We start from the raw sequence: 19,883 nt of genomic DNA on the forward strand, positions 1-19,883 counted from the left end.
GCCTGTCCAGTCCCATGCTTGCCTTGAATTACAACCACAATGACTTACGATCAAAATTCCCACCCCAGTTGTGGTCATAAGTCAAGGACTATCTATACACCCAAACTGGACCTCGGTTTTATTTATTTACTTCCTTCAGCCCACCTTAGTGTCAGATGCTGAAGACCACAATTCCAATACAGAATGGTACAGAATAACAAGAGTTGGAAGGGACCTTGGAGGTCTTCCAGTGCTCAAGCAAGAGACCCTATACCATTCTGCACAAATAGCTACAGTATACAGCTTCTTCTGTAGTCCAGTGTTGGAGCACCTACAACTTTTGGAAGCAAGTCGTTCCTCTGATTAATTGTTCACTGTCCGAAAATAATGTTGAATAAGACATTGAAATAACGAACTGAAGTGGAAAGATGTTGGAAGACCAGAGTAGGCATTGTTGTGTCTGCGCCCCCCGAGCTGGGCCTCCTGCCAGAAAGTGACTTGGAAAGTGAGGGGGAAGGGCCGTCAGGACTTACCTTGGGAGCACCGGCTTCCCTGGATCAGCTCCAGGAGCCAGAGGCAGACCAGGTGGAAGAGATAACGAGGCCTCCGTCCCCTGACTCTTCCCCACCCCCCCAGGCCATGCCTTCAGACTCAACTGATGGCAATCAGGCTTGGTTGGACCCTAGGTTTCGTAGGCAGGAGAGGACGGAACAACAGAAGCAGGGGTGGGGCAGGCCTAGGAAGTGCTGAGTCATGGAGCCACACCCCCACAGGATATAAAGGCAGCAAGAGCTGCTGTGCCTCTTCGTAGCAGGCAAATCAACTGAGTAACTAAGAGCTGAAGTTTGTTCCTGGGTGACTCATCGGCGTCGAGGGAGATAACAGAGACACTTGGCAGATGCTCGCTATTTTTCTGCCAGAGCTGATAGTGCCGGCTAATTAAGCCATCACTCGGACGGAGGTGAAGGGGGGACAGAACAGGCATAGGTAACCATAGGAGGATTATGTCGATTATGGGAAGACTCTGGAAGAACCTGATGTACATTTTTATGCCTGCATATACATGCTAATTGCTTTGACATAAAGTAGGTAAAGGTGGGATTTGTATGGCCTGTCATTTATTAGTCATCCTGGCTTGTCAATGGGCAGCCTCTACACATGAGGACTCCATCGTTCAGAATTTCAAGCCAGTGTGGTCATTGCTGAGATTCATTGGCAACGAGGACCACGTAGAAATGGCTGAGTTGAAGTCTGCTTGATCTAGAGGAGATCTTTTCTGCCTGTCCATCTGTCTGTCTACTGCAAGGAAGAATGAAGGAGGGCTCCCCAGGAAGGAAAAAGAGATACAGGAAACCAAGTGCAGGATAATACAAGGAGCCGATCCAAAGTCATAAAGAATCCCATCACGGTAGAAGATGAACTTCCTTTGAAGGACCTGGTAGGGCAGGAGTGTCAAACTCGATTTCATTGAGGGTTGCATCGGGGTTGTGTTTGACCACAGCGGGCCGGGTTGGGCATGGCCAGGGTTGACGTCACTCGTATCGGGGGCACCTGTGGTGGCCCGAGTGCTCTGCTAATGAAAAGTGAGCTCCGTTTTCAACTATGATGGCCTCCGGCAACCTGCAGACCGGTCCTTCGCTGTTTCCAGGGCAGTCCTGCCCTGTCAAACCCCTGTGGTAAGGTTTCAATATTTTAAGGTATAAAACCAACTGATCTTAAAGGGCTGGCATGAATTTTCCTTTATTACAACACAGTTAGCTTCACTCAAGGCTTGGCATGATATCTTGGGCATTGTCTTGGGTAATGTCCTCTCATCCCAATTCCCCAATATTTCATGAGATTCCCCCATGAGACCATCAAACTCTTGCAAGAGCTCATCAAGTTTAAAACCATATTTTATTTGGAGGTCTGAATCTCAGAGATTCAAACAGCTTTGAGTAAGTTCAAATGGCTATCTAATATTCTTTCTCCCCCACCCCAAATGTCCAGCAGGAAAGAAGGAAAACGAGGAATTTTACTGTAAACCGAGTCAAGCATTTTGGTCCATTTGAAGCAGAAGTTTTAACACTGCTCCCCCATTGGCAGAACATGCTAACACGATTACTGTAAACCCATACAATTGGCACCATATTTGCCGTAGCACGATTGCACAAAAATAGAGCAATATTTATGAAACCAGCCTGGCTTCATACATCGCATCAAACTTCATATGCATCCAGAAATCAGAGTTAAAAACTAACCAAGCCTAACATATTATCAGCTGTCCTGATTAGATTTGCCATGGGGACACCACCATTACTCTTTACACTAACCCAGGAGTCAGCAACCTGGGGCTCTGGAGCCGCATGTGGCTCTCTCATCCCTCTGCTGCAGCTCCCTGTTGTTGGTCAGCTCCACAATTGATAGGGCTTTCAGCTAGGGTAGGTAGAGAAAAAAGGACACCGCGTTAGGAGGAGACTCTATGGTGGGGGAACCGGACTTCCAATTGGCTCCGGAATTGAATGGGGGCTTCCGTTTAGGACCTCTGTGGCTCTTTAAGGTTGCTGACTCCTACGCTAACCTGGTCAAACAGATCCCAGGTTTTAAGCATTATGTTGTGCAAATCTTCAGAAGATTGCTTTGCAGGGGAGATACAGAGCTCTCCACCTTCTTAGTATAGTACCAGAGTGGTATGGCCAAACTTTATTTGCGAAAAGCAGCACCTTCTGCGCATGGGTGGCAGGCGTCCAGAAGTCCCATCCTCCGGGACAAAATCCTAAGTCAAGGACGATCACCCTGGATGGATGGTTTGATCACCTCGGATGGCCACTCTACCTCGCACACGTCTGTTAAGTACAGGCATTTCCCAGGAGAAATTTTGTTTCTACGTATTCATGGCTTAGCAAGCTTTTCCTTGTTGGTTAAAAAAAAGGTCCAAATTCAAGTCCCAACATTTCCTCTGGAGACCTTGTGCTGGTCAGGAAGTGAGAAAACCAAATGAGTGGACTCAAAACGATGGTAATGTTTCGGTGGTATGGGGTATTTCTTGGTGAAATGCCACTTCCATGTTCTATGTTCTTCTTTCTGAGAAGGAGAATCAAGGAACCTTTAATGGCTTCTTCTTCCAAGAGGTGCGTCACAAGAGGACCTTCATCAGCAGGTGGGCAGCGAGCGTGAGGATGAGACATCCGGTCAGCTGGGACACCTGGTTGGCTGGCCGGCAATTCACAGTACCCATATCAAACAGGTTCACTTTTCTAGAGTGTAAAGCGTTGCACATGGACTCCGTTGTGCAACCTTTTAGAGTGATGCGTTTCTCTAAATACGACAAATAAGAAGCAAAGTCACACACAGCCTGGTGATAATGACCTAAGAAGTCCATTCATCCACTTAGTGGCTACTTAACACAACACACTAATCTTGTTGTGCCTCGTCCTCCCTCCTCTCCTCAGCCAGGCCCCTCCCGTCTCCTCCCGGGCCTGCTATCAGACTCAGAGTCTGATAATGAAGATGAACGGCCCCATGGACGTCAGGAATGAACAAACAAACCTCACTCATACGGCGTGTGTTCCTTTGGCTCAGCCATCAGAGGAAGTCAGCCACAGATTGGAATTACTTGGGCCTACTCCTTCTGACCCCTCCCAAACAGCAGAAGACAATTCAAAGTGGGAGGATCGTCGCTTCCGGAGATCTGAGAGGTGACGCCAGCAGAAGGAAGGGAAGGGCAGGCCTGGATACATGCTGAGTCATGGAGCCACACCCCACAGCCTATATAAAGGACCTGCTTGTGGCATTCCAACTTTGAGTCAAGCAAAGTCTCATCTAGCTTGCTGAAGTCACAACTTGGATTCCTGCCTGCCCTGAGAAACCTCGGAGGAATTTGGCAAAGCTACAGAGGCTGTCGTGTCCCACTCCTCCGCTGACGGCCGGGTCAGGGAAATCCGAATCAGGCTTGCCTCTGCAGCTCTGCCCAAAGTCCTAGCAAAGTCCTCAGAGCAGGCAGGAGACCAGAAAGTGACTTCAGCAAGATAAGTTCGACTTTGCCTGACTCAGAGACTGCCAGAAAGCAGATCCTTTATATAGGCCATGGGGTGTGGCTCCATGATTCAGCACTCATTAAGGCCTGCCCCTCCCTTCCTTCTGTTGCTATCCAGTCTTCTGATGCGAGGGTCACACCAATCAGCAGCTGTTGGAAATAAACTTTCCTCAGGCTCACATGCTGTGGAGGAGGGGGAGGGGTGTAGCTGCTCCGTTTGCCTGGGCATGGAGCCAGGGCTGGAGCCGGGGGGTGCTCCCTCCTCTGCAGCCTGCTTGGGCATGGAGCCAGGGCTGGGGCCGGGAGATGCCCCCTCCTCAGCCTGTCTGGGCATGGAGCCAGGGCTGGGGCCGGGAGGACATTCTTCAGCGTTCGGAAGCAGATAAGCAGACCCCGGCTGCAGTGAGAGCGGGCAAGACACAACAGAGGCTTTGTTGCCACGCTTAATACGGACTTCCTAGACCCGGTCATCGGAGGGGGAGGGGGACACGACAAATCTTTCAACTTGTTTGACAAAGTGCCAGTATTATATTCACTAAACATGTGAATATAAACCATATCGTAGTGTAAGGGGTGTCAAACTTGCGTCGTCACGGCAGCGTCACATGATGTATCGTGACTTTTCCCCCCTTCGCTAAACCGGGTGTGGGCGTGGCCAGCACGTGATGCATCCGGCCCACAGGCCACTCATTTGACAGCCCTGTCCTAGTGTAACATGATGGTTTGGTATAGATAACAGAATAACAGATTTGGAACCTTGGAGGTCTTCTAGTCCAACTCTCTGCTTAAGAAAGAGACCCTATATGATTCTGGGCAAATGGTTGTTTGGTCTCTTCTTGAAAACCTCCAGTTTTCACCCACGACTTCTGGAACATCTTAATTTTAGGCTAGATCTCTCTTCAGTAAGCTTCCGTTCTTTTTATCCTGCCCTCAGGTGCTTTGGAAAATAGGTTGACACCCTCCTCCTTTCTGTGACTGCCATTCAAATATTGGAAGACTGTTATCATGTCACCCCTAATCTTTCTCTTCATTAGACTATACATATCCAGTTCCCGCCGTTAGTATGGGTAAGGATCCCACCTAAGCCAAATATACCCACAAAGAAATATAACCAAGGTTAACAGATTAACAGAGTTGGAAGGGACCTTGTAGGTCATCTAGTCCAACCCCCTGCCCAAGCAGGAGATCCTATACCAGTGGTGGGATTCAGCCAGTTCGCACCACTTCGGGAGAACCGGTTGTTAACTTTCTGAGCAGTTTGGCAAACTGGTTGTTGGAAGAAATCATTAGGGCAGAGAACCGGTTGTTAAATTACTTGAATCCCATCACTGCCCTGTACCATTTCTGACAGATGGCAGTCCAGTCTCTTCTTGAAAGCCTCCAGTAATGAAGCTCCCACAACTTCCAAAGGCAAGTTGTTCCACTGTTTGATTCCTCTCACTGTCAGAAAATTTCTCTTCATTTCCAGGTTGAATCTCTCCTTGTTCAGTTTCCATCCATTATTCCTTGTCCGGCCTTCAGGTGCTTTGGAAAATAGGTTGACCCCCCTCGTCTCTGTGGCAGCCCCTCAAATATTGGAAGACTGCTATCATGTTTCCCCTGGTCCTTCTCTTCACTAGAGTAGCCATGCCCAGTTCCTGCACCCGTTCATTGTATGTTTTAGCCTCCAGTCCCCTAATCCTCTTGGTTGCTCTTGTCTGCACTCAATATCTTTTTTGTAGTGTGGTGACCAACACAGTCAATATGTTTTAAGGTGATGTGTGAACCAGTGGTAGGTTTCAACATTTTTTACTACTGGTTCTGTGGGCATGGCTTGGTGGGTGTGTCATGGCTTGGTGGGCGTGGCATGGGAAGAATACTGTAAAATCTCCAATCCCACCCCACTCCAGGGGAAGGTTACTGCAAAATCCTCATTTCCTCCCGATCAGCTGGGACTTGGGAGGCAGAGAATAGATGGGGGTGGGGCCAGTCAGAATGTTAACTACCAGTTCTCCGAACTACTCAAAATTTCTGCGACTGGTTTTCCAGAACTGGTCAGAACCTGCTGAAACCCACCTCTGGTGTGAACATGTTCATAATATAACCTCAGAATTACCAGAATCTTTATGCCCAAGCAAATCCAGGCAGTAATTTTCAGATCCAGTGCACTTGACTGTCTCCACAGGACATGGCTCAGATTCCGAATAGCAAGCTGGGCAGTATTTCCCATTGGCTGTTATATTTACTGGTGGCCCTGAAAAAAAATATGAGCCCAATTAATTAAATCAGAACATTTGAGTTCAAAAATGACTAACCCTCTTGTGATCCGTGGTTCCATTAGTTTTCTAGGGCTCTCTAGGCATTTGTCATCCATAGTTGCTCTCAAACCTACTCCTGCATTTTTTATACGGACAGTCCTTGACTTACAACTATTCGTTTAGCGACCGTTCCAAGCTACAATGGCACTGAAAAAAGTGACTTATAACCAGTCCTCATACTTATGATTGATGCAGTATCCCCACAGTCCAACCCACCTCACAGGGTTATTGTGGTGGGAGAAATAGGATACTGAATATGTTCACTGTCTTGACTTACTTATAAGTTTTTTTTTAATCAAATAAATAATTAAACATTCCCATCCCACCTTGCCTTCAGAAATCATGGTTGCTCCATCACTGGAGGTTTGTAAGAAGAGACTGGACAGTCACTTGTCTGAGATGGTAGAGGTTCTCCTGTTTGAGCAGGGGGCTGGACTAGAAGACCTCCAAGGTTCTATTCTATTCCATTCCATTCTATTCTATTCTATTCTATTCTATTCTATGCTATGCTATGCTATGCTATGCTATGCTATGCTATGCTATGCTATGCTATGCTATGCTATGCTATTCTATTCTATTCTATTCTATTCTATTCTATTCTATTCTATTCTTTCTTCATTATTCTATTCTATTCCATTCCATTCTATTCTATTCTATTCTATTCTATTCTATGCTATGCTATGCTATGCTATGCTATGCTATGCTATGCTATGCTATGCTATGCTATGCTATGCTATGCTATTCTATTATTTCTTCATTATTCTATTCTATTCTATTCTATTCTATTCTATTCTATTCTATTCTTTCTTCATTATTCTATTCTATTCCATTCCATTCTATTCTATTCTATTCTATTCTGTTCTATTATTCTATTCTATGCTATTCTATTATTTCTTCATTATTCTATTCTATTCTATTCTTTCTTCATTATTCTATTCTATTCTATTCTAAATTATTTCTTCATTATTCTATTCTATTCTATTCTATTCTATTCTATTCTATTCTATTAATTATTTCTTCATTATTCTATTCTATTCTATTCTATTTTATTCTTTCTTCATTATTCTATTCTATTTTATTCTATTTTATTCTTTCTTCATTATTCTATTCTATTCTATTCTATTCTATTCTATTCTATTCTATTCTATTCTATTCTATTCCATTCCATTCCATTCCATTCCATTCTATTATTTTTTCATTATTCTATTCTATTCTATTCTATTCTATTCTATTCTATTCTATTCTATTATTTCTTCATTATTCTATTCTATTCTATTCTATTCTGTTCTAATTATTTCTTCATTATTCTATTCTATTCTATTCCATTCCATTCTATTATTTTTTCATTATTCTATTCTATTCTATTCTATTCTATTCTATTCTATTCTATTCTATTCTATTCTATTCTATTCTATTCCATTCCATTCCATTCCATTCTATTATTTTTTATTATTCTATTCTATTCTATTCTATTCTATTCTATTCTATTCTATTCTATTATTTCTTCATTATTCTATTCTATTCTATTCTATTCTATTCTATTCTTATTTCTTCATTATCCTATCCTATTCTATTCTAATTATTTCTTCATTATTCTATTCTATTCTATTCTGTTCTATTCTATTCTATTCTATTCTATTCTATTCTATTCCATTCCATTCCATTCCATTCCATTCTATTATTTTTTCATTATTCTATTCTATTCTATTCTATTCTATTCTATTCTATTCTATTCTATTCTATTCTATTCTATTCCATTCCATTCCATTCTATTATTTTTTATTATTCTATTCTATTCTATTCTATTCTATTCTATTCTGTTCTGTTCTATTCTATTCTATTCTATTCTATTCTATTCTATTCTGTTCTAATTATTTCTTCATTATTCTATTCTATTCTATTCTATTCTAATTATTTCTATTCTATTCTATTCTATTCCATTCCATTCCATTCTATTATTTTTTCATTATTCTATTCTATTCTATTCTATTCTATTCTATTCTATTCTATTCTATTCTATTCTATTCCATTCCATTCTATTATTTCTTCATTATTCTATTCTATTCTATTCTATTCTATTCTATTCTATTCTATTCTGTTCTGTTCTGTTCTGTTCTAATTATTTCTTCATTATTCTATTCTATTCTATTCCATTCCATTTTATTATTTTTTCATTATTCTATTCTATTCTATTCTATTCTATTCTATTCTATTCTATTCTACTTCCCAACACTATTGATGCAGTCTTCAAAGAATCCTACAATCCCCCAGATAAAGTTGTTTACCCATCTTGCAAACAGGGAAAAAAAGCAGAAACATCTAATTTGCAATTCAAGGATTTTTATCCAAGACAGGAAATTGTAGTCTTCCAGATCAGGGATGTCCAACCTTAACAAGTTTAAGACCGGTGGACTTCAATTCCCCAGATATGCATGCTGGGGAATTCTGGGAGTTGACATCCACAGGTCTTATAAGTTGCCAAGTTTGGATACCCGTGCTCTCGATCATTCTGAATTGCAATGCTCAACAGGGCCTCTAGCAGAGAATTCTGGTACTTGAAGTTCTTGGAGGGCATGGCAACTTCCCAGTTCTTTTGAGATGGATATCAATGAAATCATTTCTGAGGTTGTTGGATGGAGATCACTGGCAGAGGAAAAGAAGATGAGACCTACATGGAAGAGAATCTTCTCTGCAGTCTTCTCCTGAGCAACAGAGGGCGCTTTTCCGGAGGAATTCTCCTTGTCCAAAGGTCACCAAAACAGATGCAGAGGTGCAGTTCTCGGAGAAATAGCAGTCCTTTTCTATAAACGACATGTTTTTTCCTCCTGCCAAGAGAGAAGATTTCATATTTGGTGATGTTCAGTGATGGGCTGCTGCTGGTTCAGACCGGTTTGGCCAAACCGGTAATTCTGACAATCAGCTGGCCCCGCGCACCCACCCTGCCCTATCCTGTCCTACATTTCCTTCTTTCTGGCTCAGCTGATTCGTGCAGCACAGCTTATTTCTGCGCCTCCGGTGTTCTACTTATCGGGGCTGCCTTAGAAGGTAAGTAGCTGACAGAAGTGGTATTCAGCAGGTTCTGACCAGTTCTGGAGAACCGGTAGCAGACATTCTGAGTAGTTCGGAGAACCGGTAAATACCACCTCTACTGTCCCACCCCCATCTATTCTCTGCCTCCCAGCTGATCGGGAGGAAATGGGGATTTTGCAGTAACTTTCCTCTGGAATGGGGAGGGAATGGAGATTTTACAGTATCCTTCCCCTGGAGTGGGGTGGGAATGGAGATTTTGCAGTATCCTTCCTCTGCCATGCCCACCAAGCCACACCCACCAAGCCACACCGTGCCTACCAAGCCACACCCACAGAACCGGCAGTAAAAAAAAAAATTGAATCACACCAAAGGCAGCTGAGCTTCAAATTGCTGTATTTTGAACGCTGCGTGCAAGCTAGCAGTGCACAAAGAAAGCTTTTGTGGGATTCCTTTTGTGACTAAGGATCTCCAAGCTGTAGTAGGATGCTTGCTTAGCCTCAAGAAGCAACCAGCTCAATGGCTGGCATCTCCAAGTCTAATGCCTTGGAGAGTTACCTCTTGGTGAACCAGCAAAGGAACGCAGGTTGAAGGCAACTTTCCATGTTTGGATCATGCTCCATTAATTCGCAGGCATAAAGAAGCGTGTTTTTTATGACTGTTAATATTTGATTTCTAAATCCCTTAGTGGTAAAATTGTGCACTTTTCAGCTGGACAGCTGTTGTGTCTCGCCCGCTCCCCCTGCCGCAGCCGGGCCCCTCTTATCTCCTGCCGGACACTGATAGTTCGGAAGAATGTCCTGGCATGCCTCCAGGCCCCAGCCCTGGCACCATGCCCGGACAGGCCGAGCAAGACGAAGGGCCTGACGTGCCTTCAGCCCCCAGTCCTGGCACCATGCCCAGGCAAATGGAGCAACTAAACCCCTCCCCCACAGCATGTGAGCCTGAAGAATGTGAGGCCAGTCATGAGCTAGGATTGCCAACAGCTGGAGGCTGGAGAGATCCTCGCTTCTGGAGAGTTGAGAGGCGACGTCAGCAAAAGGAAGGGAGGGGCAGGCCTGGATAAGTGCTGAGTCATGGAGCCACACCCCATGGCCTATATAAAGGATCTGCTTTCTGGCATTCTCTGAATCAGGCAAAGTCTAACTTGGATTGCTGAAGTCACTTCCTGGTCTCCTGCCTGCCTTGAGAACTCTGATAGGACTTTGGCAGAGCTGGAGAGGCACGCTTGATACAGACTTCCCCGACCCGGCCGTCAGCGGAGGAGTGGGACACGACAACAGCTGACAGCCTGAGTTCGAGACCCGAATGCCGCACGATGGGGTGAGTTCCCATTCTTGTCCCAGCTCCTGTCCACCTAGCAGTTCGAAAGCATGCAAATGTGAGCAGATAAATAGGTACTACTTCGGTGGGAAGGCAACAGCCTTCTACGCACTTTTGGCATATAGTCATGCTAACCACATAAGCATGGAAGCGTCTTTGGCCAAGACTGGTTCCTTTTGCTAGGAAATAGAGATGAACACGGCCCCCTAATGTTGGACATGGTTGTGGACAGGGGGAATCTTTACCTTTACCCAATGGCTTACAGTTCTGATGGACAATGCTCAAATCAATAAAACGTATTGTAGAAAAGATGCAGCTATCTCAATGCAGATAATATAGCAATCTCAGCTCAGAGAATAAAGAGGGTTTCAGCCAAAAGATTTTCTATGTATTTATTGCACTTTTTGTATTGTAGATAGATGATAGATAGATAGATAGATAGATAGATAGATAGATAGATAGATAGATAGATAGATAGATAGATAGATAGATAGATAGATAGATAGATGATAGATGGATGTAGAGGAAGGGGTAGAGGTAGAGAGGTAGAGGTAGAGATAGAGGATAGAGATAGAGATGTGGTGCAGTGGCCTAGAGGTGGAGCTCTTGCCTCACAATCAGGAGGCTGTGAGTTCAATTCTATTTCTCTCTCTGGGCACAATGAGAATATATCTGCTGAACAAAACTCTGCATTGGTGACAGGAAGGGCATCCGGCCATTAAACACTCTGCCAGCTCCATCCGGTTGCCCAGACTCCACCCCGCAAGGATTATGGGGTCATTAAAAGATGATGATGATAGAGATAGAGATAGAGATAGACAGACAGACAGACAGACAGACAGACAGACAGACAGATAGATAGATAGATATAGGTCTCTGTGTGTCTCTATATAGATATAGATATACAATTTTTCCCTGAAAATAAGACCAGGTCTTATATTAATTTTTGTTCCAAAAGAAGCATTAGGGCTTATTTTTGGGGAAATATGATACTAAATACATCCATGTGGCTGATGAGCTTAACTGGGTCTTATTTTGCGGGGGTAGGGCTTACATTAAAAATATTGGAAAAAATCATGCTAGGGTTAGGTCTTATTTTCAGGGAAACATGGTATGTATGCATATAGCATGTGTATATGTGTATTTTTTATATGTATGGGTAGATACATACTTTCCTTAGAGAGCAGGCAACCGAATTTCATTTTTAATGTCTGCCAGTGTGCTCACAGTAAAAAAAATATGACAATAAATGTTGTGTTATTCTTAATATTCCATTTTTGTTCTTATAACCGAAGGAGGCATCATCTTAATCCATCACAAACATGGGTGGCAGGTTGGACTGCAGTGAGGCCCAAAGTTAGCCAGTGAACACCATGGTCAGGAAAGGAACGGAACTTAATCTGCTAGTCTCGGTTTAACTCCTCAATCTAATCTCACTCACCAACTGGCCTGGATGGTACAGATAATGCGTCGCAGCATTCCCCACAGTCATGTGATCAAAATTTGGTCGCTTAGCAACCGGCATGTTTTTATGACAGTTCCAGTATCCTGGGACCATGTGGTCACCATTGGTGATCTTCCCAGCTGGCTCCCGTCAGGCAAAGTCAGTGAGGGAGCCTGGATTCACTTCCTGACCATGTGATTCATTTAATAACTGCAGATATTGCCGATCGTGGCAAAAAGGTTGGCAAATCAGGAGCGATTAACAACCGTGTTGCTTAGCAACCGACACGCTGGTCATAAATCGAGGACTTCCTCTTATTTCCAAGGACAAAAATAAACGATTGTAGGGAGAGAAGATGGGCCAAGAGATCTGCTTGTCTACTGCTGCACCTTTCACTCACCTTGGGAGATTTTTGTCAGGCCGATGATACAGATGTCCTCATTCAATTCACACTTCTCTTTCCCACTTAGACAACTATTTCCTGTGCCAAAACACCTTTCACACTCCAGGGAGGCATCTGAAAAAGTAAAATGGCCCAGATTGCAGGACAGATATTTCAGGCCATGTATCCATAGAGTCGCTTAAGGGTCTGGTGACTACATTCTGTTCTGGTCCGCCAGCAGCCTGTGGACCTGGCAGCAAAGTCAGAGAGTGAGGAGGCTGGGGAGGAACATGGGCCAGTCCTGGAGTCTGGGGAAGGCTCGGATGAGGGCTCTGCGTCGGAGGCAGAGAAAGGGCCATCTGGCAGGTACGTGCTGCCTCCGGAGCCTCCAGAGTTGGACCTCAGCGAGGCAGAGGAACAGGGGGAGCCTGTGCCCAGTGCATGCACGAGCAGAGCTGCCAGAAGGCAAGAACAGCTAAAACAAAAGGGGCGACTCGGGAGTAAGGCTAGGAGATGATTGTGCTCTGTATGGAGAACCAGACAAGAATTGGCAGAGGCTTAGCTAATCAATGTAACATTTATTGCTAACAATAACCAGCTAACAAGAACAAGGCAACTCTGAAACACTGACTTAAAGTTACCATCTGACAGCTGCTTAAATAGGGAGCTGTCAGACGGAAGGAACCAATAGCTGTGCTACGACCTACGGGCCTTTGCAGGAAGCAACATTTGTTCATTCGGTTCAGCTTAAAGCCTGAAGCTCTGTTTGATTCTGGACTCCATGTGGCTTTGCCAATTAGGTCTTTGGCAGCGTGTCAAAGGACATAAAGGTGGGTGATTATCAGTCTTATCCCGAAGGACTCTTTACAACTATTTGGGACTCATCTGAGAATGAACAGAATTCACAGCTGTTAAAATAAAACAGGTTTTGGGGACTACTTGTGTGTTTTACTGACTCAGGAGGCCTAGGTCAGAACACATTCATACCATGTGCTGGTCTTTTGATTTGGTGGGTTTCTCCATGTCTTTGTACCAGAGGTGGTATTCAGCTGGTTCAAACCAGTTTGCCCGAACTAGTAGCAGAAATTGCAGGTGGGCCCACACCCCCATCCTATTTAGGCATGTTTTTGAGGTGCATGCAAGCAAAACTCATGTGCAGAAGGCCGGGCACATGTGCAGAAGGCAGGCGTGCACAAACTGGGCATGTGTACGCACAAAGTGAGCGTGCACACACGGGGGCAGTGAACCAGTAGTAACATAATGTGAAAACCACAGCTGCTGTGTACGTTAGGCTTAGCCAGCTGTATCAACTCAAGACTGCCTGGTTAAAACTTATGGTTACATGGGTGGTGTCAATTCAGAAAATGGGTTAATTCATTCCTCAGGTGAAGAAGAGCTGGGTTTGATTGTGAGAAATTTGGAAATGCTCCAAGTTTAATTTTCACCTCGCAGACTAGAACTCCATTGGAACTTCAGATGAAGATTTATGTGTAAGGGTGGAGGTCGGATCTCACGTCCCAAGGCAAGATATTCCAAAGAGGGAGGTTGGGACAAGAAAATGCTTTTTTCCTAGATCCTGCCAGGTGAAATTCCTTGGCCAGAACAAGCAGGGTGGGCCATTCCCACTAGGGCAAGATGGCTCCTCAGTTATCCTGGTCCCACACCATCAAGGGCTTTGCTGGAGCATACCAACAGATTAAGGCAACACAGAATTTATTCCTGCAGAATTTATCCCTGGCCCTCCAATGAAATAAGAGTCAGTACTCACCAACAGATGGAAGTATTGTTGGTTCTGCATCCTTGGATTTTTGGGTAGGATGTTTCAACAGCCCCTCAGTTGAAGTTGATGTATCAGGAAGCTTCTTGTTCCTTGTGTTTTCTTGGGTCTCAAAAAAAGCTAATAAACAAGGATTGGCCTTAGTGACATCTTTGACCTTCTGACCGTTTTTTTTGGGGGGGGGGATTGCAAATCTGGTCAAGTTCTGCTTATCTGCGAGGCATCTAGTCTGCCCTTCCTGGTCATCACTAACAAAAGATGGAGTTGGAGAGGGACATTGTGCTGGGATTGAGGGTAACTTGGGTCTCCTCTTTCATTTGCTACCTGCTCCCTTCTTGGGTGGGATGCTGCCTTGAGTAAGACCGTGGAAGTCTTCCCATAACTGGTTTTGTCCAGGGGTGAAATGCTCCCGGTTCAGACCGGATCGCACGATCCGGTAGCGATGGGGGCAGGTAGTTCGGAGAACCGGTAGCAAAAATCCCTGCTCCCCCCCCCACTGCCCACGCCTCGCTGTTCTTCTTCTCTGTCCCTGAAGCGCTAGGTGGTGATATAGCTGCAAACGGCCTTAAATGACTGCCGCGGCACTTCAAAGGGCCGCACTACAGCTGATCAGCGCTGTAGTATTTTTAAAGAAGGTAGACCGGGGCCTGTCAGTAAAAGGCAATTGGTAGACTGGGGCCTCTATTTTTAAAGAAAGTAGACCGTTGCCTCCCAAGTTTTGTATACTTTATTATTTTTATTATTTATTATTATTGACCATGCCCATTCAGTCACCTGACCACCAAGCCACACCCACCAATTAAGCCATGCCCACAGAACTGGTAGGGAAAATTTTTAGATTTCACCCCTGGTTTTGCCCCAATTAAGGGGACAATCCTAGCTTTCGTTCCCCAAAACATCTTTGTTAGGTTAGGTCCACTAGTCACTGTGTTAACAATTTGTATTAGTGAGCTTAATGTCTAGTGGGACCTAACAGCTGTATTGTTTAGCAACAGAAATTTTTGGCCTCGATGGTGGGTGTTAAATCAAGGAATACTTGTCCTGGAATCTTGCAAATCCACCTGGATTTTCCATTTCCTCCCTCTTATTTCCCTAGGGACTTGTGAGGTGAGACGCTCTTCTAATCTTCTCCCATTCCCTGGGGCAAAACTCATGCTTCTTCTGTTGTTGTCTACACAAGTCCAGGTATGAGTTACGCTACCTGGGGAAATTCAGGGAAGTCCCAAATTAGAGCAGGCCTATCTTGGAAAGGGTTTTCATGACGTAACTAGAAGATCTGCTTAGGCCTGCCTTGCCTTCATAATATGTCAGATGTTTGCCCAGCTGTTGAGGAATTACCAGCTGTTTCTTACCGGGAGAAAGAAGTACAGAAATGCAAAATAGGCTCAGAAGAACTTTCATGATGAAGAACTGGAGTGAGGAAGACGGCAGCGTCTCCCTGGGACGGCTTCTGCGGTGGAGCCACTTCTATGTCCTAAAGGGTAAAACATTCACAGGGAAAAAAAATAGACATTTACTGGTAGTCCTTGATTTATGACCCAAAATTGATGTTGCTGAGTGAGAAATTTGTTAAGTGATTTTTGCTCCGTTTTACGAGCTTTCTTGCCACCGTTATTCAGCGAATCCCTGCAGTTGGAAAGCGAGCAACCCGGTTGTGAAGTCGAGGAGTACCTGTTTTCTCTTTAAGAAAGCAACGTTTTGCAGAAAACATTTTGCTAAGCTTTTGTTTTCTTCCTTTTTTGGGGGGCTGGGAGTGGGGGGAATAGAAATCCTTCCAGAAAAAGGACAACTTTTTGCAAATCTTTCTCCCAATTTCTTCACTGCTTCTGAATGGGGCATAGTATTTATCCCTTCATTGTGACTGCGGGGGTCCCACGTCAAACTGTAATCTAATCCCAAATTTTTATTAATTTTGCTACAACAATACAACGCAAACATACAGTATATAACACAAACACATAATACGTGTTTTCTATTTACGTGTCAGTTTTGTTCCACATACTTTCTGCTTTATGTATTCCCCATTTTCCCCCCTCTTTTCTTAACTTTATCTTTATTGTCCCTTTATCTCTAGTTTAATAATAATAATAATAATAATAATAATAATAATAATAATAATAATAATAATAATAATAATAAACAGCAACAACAACAACAACAGAGTTGGAAGAGACCTTAGAGGCCTTCTAATCCAACCCCCTGCCCAGACAGGAAACCCTACACCATTTCAGACAAATGGTTATCCAACATTTTCTTAAATTTTTCCAGTGTTGGAGCATTCACAACTTCTGCAGGCAGGTCGTTCCACTTATTAATTGTTCTGACTGTCAGGAAATTTCTCCTTAGTTCTAGGTTGCTTCTCTCCTTGATAGGTTCCCACCCATTGCTTCTTGCAGGTGCTTTGGAGAACAGCCCGACTCCCTCTTCTTTGTGGCAACCCCTGAGATATTGGAAGACTGCTATCATGTCTCCCCTAGTCCTTCTTTTCATTAAACTAGACATACCGAGTTCCTGCAACTGTTCTTCATATGTTTTAGCCTCCAGACATATATATGTCCCCTCCTTATATAGATCATTGGGGTGAACCCTACTCTTCTGCTGAGGAATGGCACCAAGAGAAAGTTTGCATAATATATATAATATAATATAATATAAAATAGAAAGTTTCCTTGCTTTCTTTTCCTTGCTTTTTTTTTTCTTTTTTGGTCCAGAAAGGATGGGAAGCAAGAGAAGTTTGAGAAAGAATCGAACTATAATACTAAGCAAGAATAGACGAGCTGGAAACTCCAAGAATGACCTTTAAAAAAAAAAAATCACACATCTGCACACATTACGATCCTTGCCACTAGAAGAAAGAACTCAAAAACGGAAGCAAAAGGTCACGACACCGACAGCTAGGATTTGAATATATATGCTAATTTAAAAAAAAAAAAGAATGAAACAGTGGGAAATTCTATTTTCTTGCAACCGTGACAGTTTGAGAGTTTTTGGGGCAGGAAGTTCATCGGGAGGAGAAAAAAGACAACAACAACCCTCCCAGTTCAGGAAGTGGCACAGGGCGATCCAAAATTCAATGACAGGTAGTCCTCGACTTACAACAGGTCGTTTCGTGACCATTCCAAGTGACAACGGCACTGGGGGGGGAAAAAAGCGACTTACGAACGTTTTTCACACGGCTGTCATAACTTCCCCCCGCTCATGTGATCGAACTTGGCAAGCGGTTCATATTTTTGTCCCGGAGTCATGCGATCTGCTTTTGAGACCTTCTGACAAGCCAGGTCAATTTCGGGGGATGGGGGTGGGATCCAGATTCACTGAACAACCATGTTACTAACTTAACAACTGCAATAGAGCAGGGGTCTCCAACCTTGGGAACTTTAAGACTTGTGGACTTCAACTCCCAGAATTCCTCAGCCAGCTAGAGAACTGAGATATTTGATTGTAAATGTATTAACAGCGGCTAGAATCGTGTTTGCTAAAAACTGGAAAAATGAAAAAATACCAGCACAAGATGAAGTTATCAAGAAAATAAATGGAATGTGCAGAAATGAGCAAACTGACATCTGAAATTAGAGAACAGGAAGATAAATAATATTACAAGATATGGGATTTATTTTATCAATGGTTAGATAAAAAAATATGTTAATGAAGTTGGATAGAGGCTTTTACAATGTAAAAATTGTTGAAATACACAAAACAGAACGTAATGTCATCGGTTTGATTTAAGGTGATGAATGATGCAATATCCTTAACATAAAATTTAGAATATTTTACACAAAGTGAGGGAAGAAATGCCCGTAGTTAAATAAATGATTAACTGATTAAAATATTTGGATATATATTTTAGATTGGTAAAATGTAAAATTAGATAAATCACACGCTGTAAATATGGTGAAATTGCACCAAAGATTTGTAACCAACCGACACACTGTCTGTATTTGTATTGAAGATGTTTTTATATATGTTTGTCTAAAAAAAATAAAAAAAACCCAACCAAACAACTGCTGTGATTCACTTAACCACCATGGCGAGAAAGGTCATAAAATGCCCCCCCCCCAACCCACTTAACAAATGTCTCGCTTCACGACATAAATTTTGGGCTCAGCTGTGTTCGTAGCTCGAGGATGAACGGTGCACCCTAAACCTGACATCATCCAAGCTCCGATCCCAGAACTACGTCACCTGCCTCCGGATTAACCTGTTCTGAGAACTTTCCAAAGACAAAATGCTTCATTGTTAGAGATCTAAAAGGTCAACAAGATCAGCTGGGGTCGCTGATCCCCCATTGTTGACGGTTAATGAATCCGGACGATTATGAGAATCCTATAACTGGCAAAGCCATGCTGTTAAAGTCTATTAATATCACAGAAGGGTGGGGGGGGGGAGAGAGAAATAACACCATAGCCCGATCAGGGATCCCTGCAAGTTCTTACCGTATCCCAGCCTTCAAATACATACCCAGCGTCTGTTTTCTGTCTGCTGATCCACCTACCCCCACGGGCCATTTTAGCAGCAAACGCAGAAATCCAGAAAAAAAAAAAACCCTTTTAAAAAAAACCACAGGATTTCACAAACTGCTCTGCGTTACATCCACAGCTGGCTACTACTCTGGCGTCTCTTCTACTTTTCTTTTCCCTGTGCCTTTAATAGCAGCTGAAACTCTTGGCAGTCGCTGAAATCGTGTTTTTTTTTTCCTCTTCTCCTTCTTCTTTCTTCACATGACTTTTATCAGAGCTAGCAAAGTTTCATCTGTTGCTTTCCTGAATGACGGCTGCAGATAAAACAAAAAAACAAAACCAACAACCCGAAGGGAGGCCGATCCACAGCTAATGCTCCGCTTTAAAAATAACTCTTGGTGAAGTCAAGTCGCAAGAGAGGGAAATTCCAAACGGCTAACTTTCAGCACGTTGAGCCAGATTGAGGAGCCGCTCGGCATCATAGTTTGCACAATTTGGCTTGTTGCATAAAGGCAGGGTAGACTGTTAGGCTACGGTTCCAAGGCGTTGTGGAAAGCCCGAGAAAGGGCTAACTCAAAAGATCGGGACATCGTATTTGTCTTCAGGTTCTGTAGTCACCTGTGAAAATGGCCTTGGGAGAGTGCGGGTAGCTCAGTAACAGTAACAGTGAGTTGGAAGGGACCTTGAAGGTCATCTAGCCCAACCCCCTGCTCACGCAGGAGACCTGTATTAGGGATTTGAACCGTCGAACTGCCAACCCTTCTGACCGACAAGTGCTTTCTGACTGGCAAGTCTCTGTTACTGTAACTTTACAAAAAAAATAGTGTTTGGTATCGTGGTTTGTGCTTCCTCTCTGGATTACTTCGCAGGCGTGGCGCAGTGGTTAGCACCAATACTGGTTTGCCAGCATTGCAGGAAAACTCTGCATTCCACAGCCAGGAGCTGGATCCTGACCAAGCTCAGCTTTCCATCCTTCCAAAGCTGATAAAATGGGGACCCAGATTGTTGGGGACGATATACTGACATTAGTAAACCTCTCAAAGACGACTGCTGTAAAGCAGGGCTCTCCAATCTTGGCAACTTTAAGACGTGTGGACTTCAACTCCCAGAATTCCTCAGCAGCTGGTTGAGGAATTCTGGGAGTTGAAGTCCACATGTCTTAAAGTTGCCAAGATTGGAGAC

General features: G+C 43.7%; 1 protein-coding gene across 2 annotated transcripts; it reads right to left on the bottom strand.

Annotated features, from left to right (window-relative positions):
- Positions 1-1,856: 1,856 nt before the first annotated feature.
- On the bottom strand, positions 1,857-19,470 carry LOC131204613 (phospholipase A2 inhibitor and Ly6/PLAUR domain-containing protein-like). 2 transcript variants are annotated; one of them, XM_058196046.1, is made up of 7 exons: positions 18,678-19,470; positions 15,597-15,718; positions 14,236-14,364; positions 12,486-12,602; positions 8,964-9,116; positions 6,090-6,227; positions 1,857-3,276 (listed from the first exon to the last, which is right to left on the bottom strand). In XM_058196046.1, exons 2-7 carry the CDS (start codon positions 15,643-15,645, stop codon positions 3,095-3,097), a joined length of 768 nt encoding a protein of 255 aa, XP_058052029.1. In that variant the 5' UTR covers positions 15,646-15,718; positions 18,678-19,470; the 3' UTR covers positions 1,857-3,094. The 2 variants fall into 2 exon arrangements, with proteins under 2 accessions (XP_058052029.1, XP_058052028.1); XM_058196045.1 differs by having other exon boundaries at positions 18,703-19,469.
- Between the last annotated feature and the right edge of the window lie 413 nt (positions 19,471-19,883).

Source organism: Ahaetulla prasina, chromosome 10 (assembly GCF_028640845.1).
Source record: "Ahaetulla prasina isolate Xishuangbanna chromosome 10, ASM2864084v1, whole genome shotgun sequence".
NCBI classification, from domain to species: domain Eukaryota; kingdom Metazoa; phylum Chordata; class Lepidosauria; order Squamata; family Colubridae; genus Ahaetulla; species Ahaetulla prasina.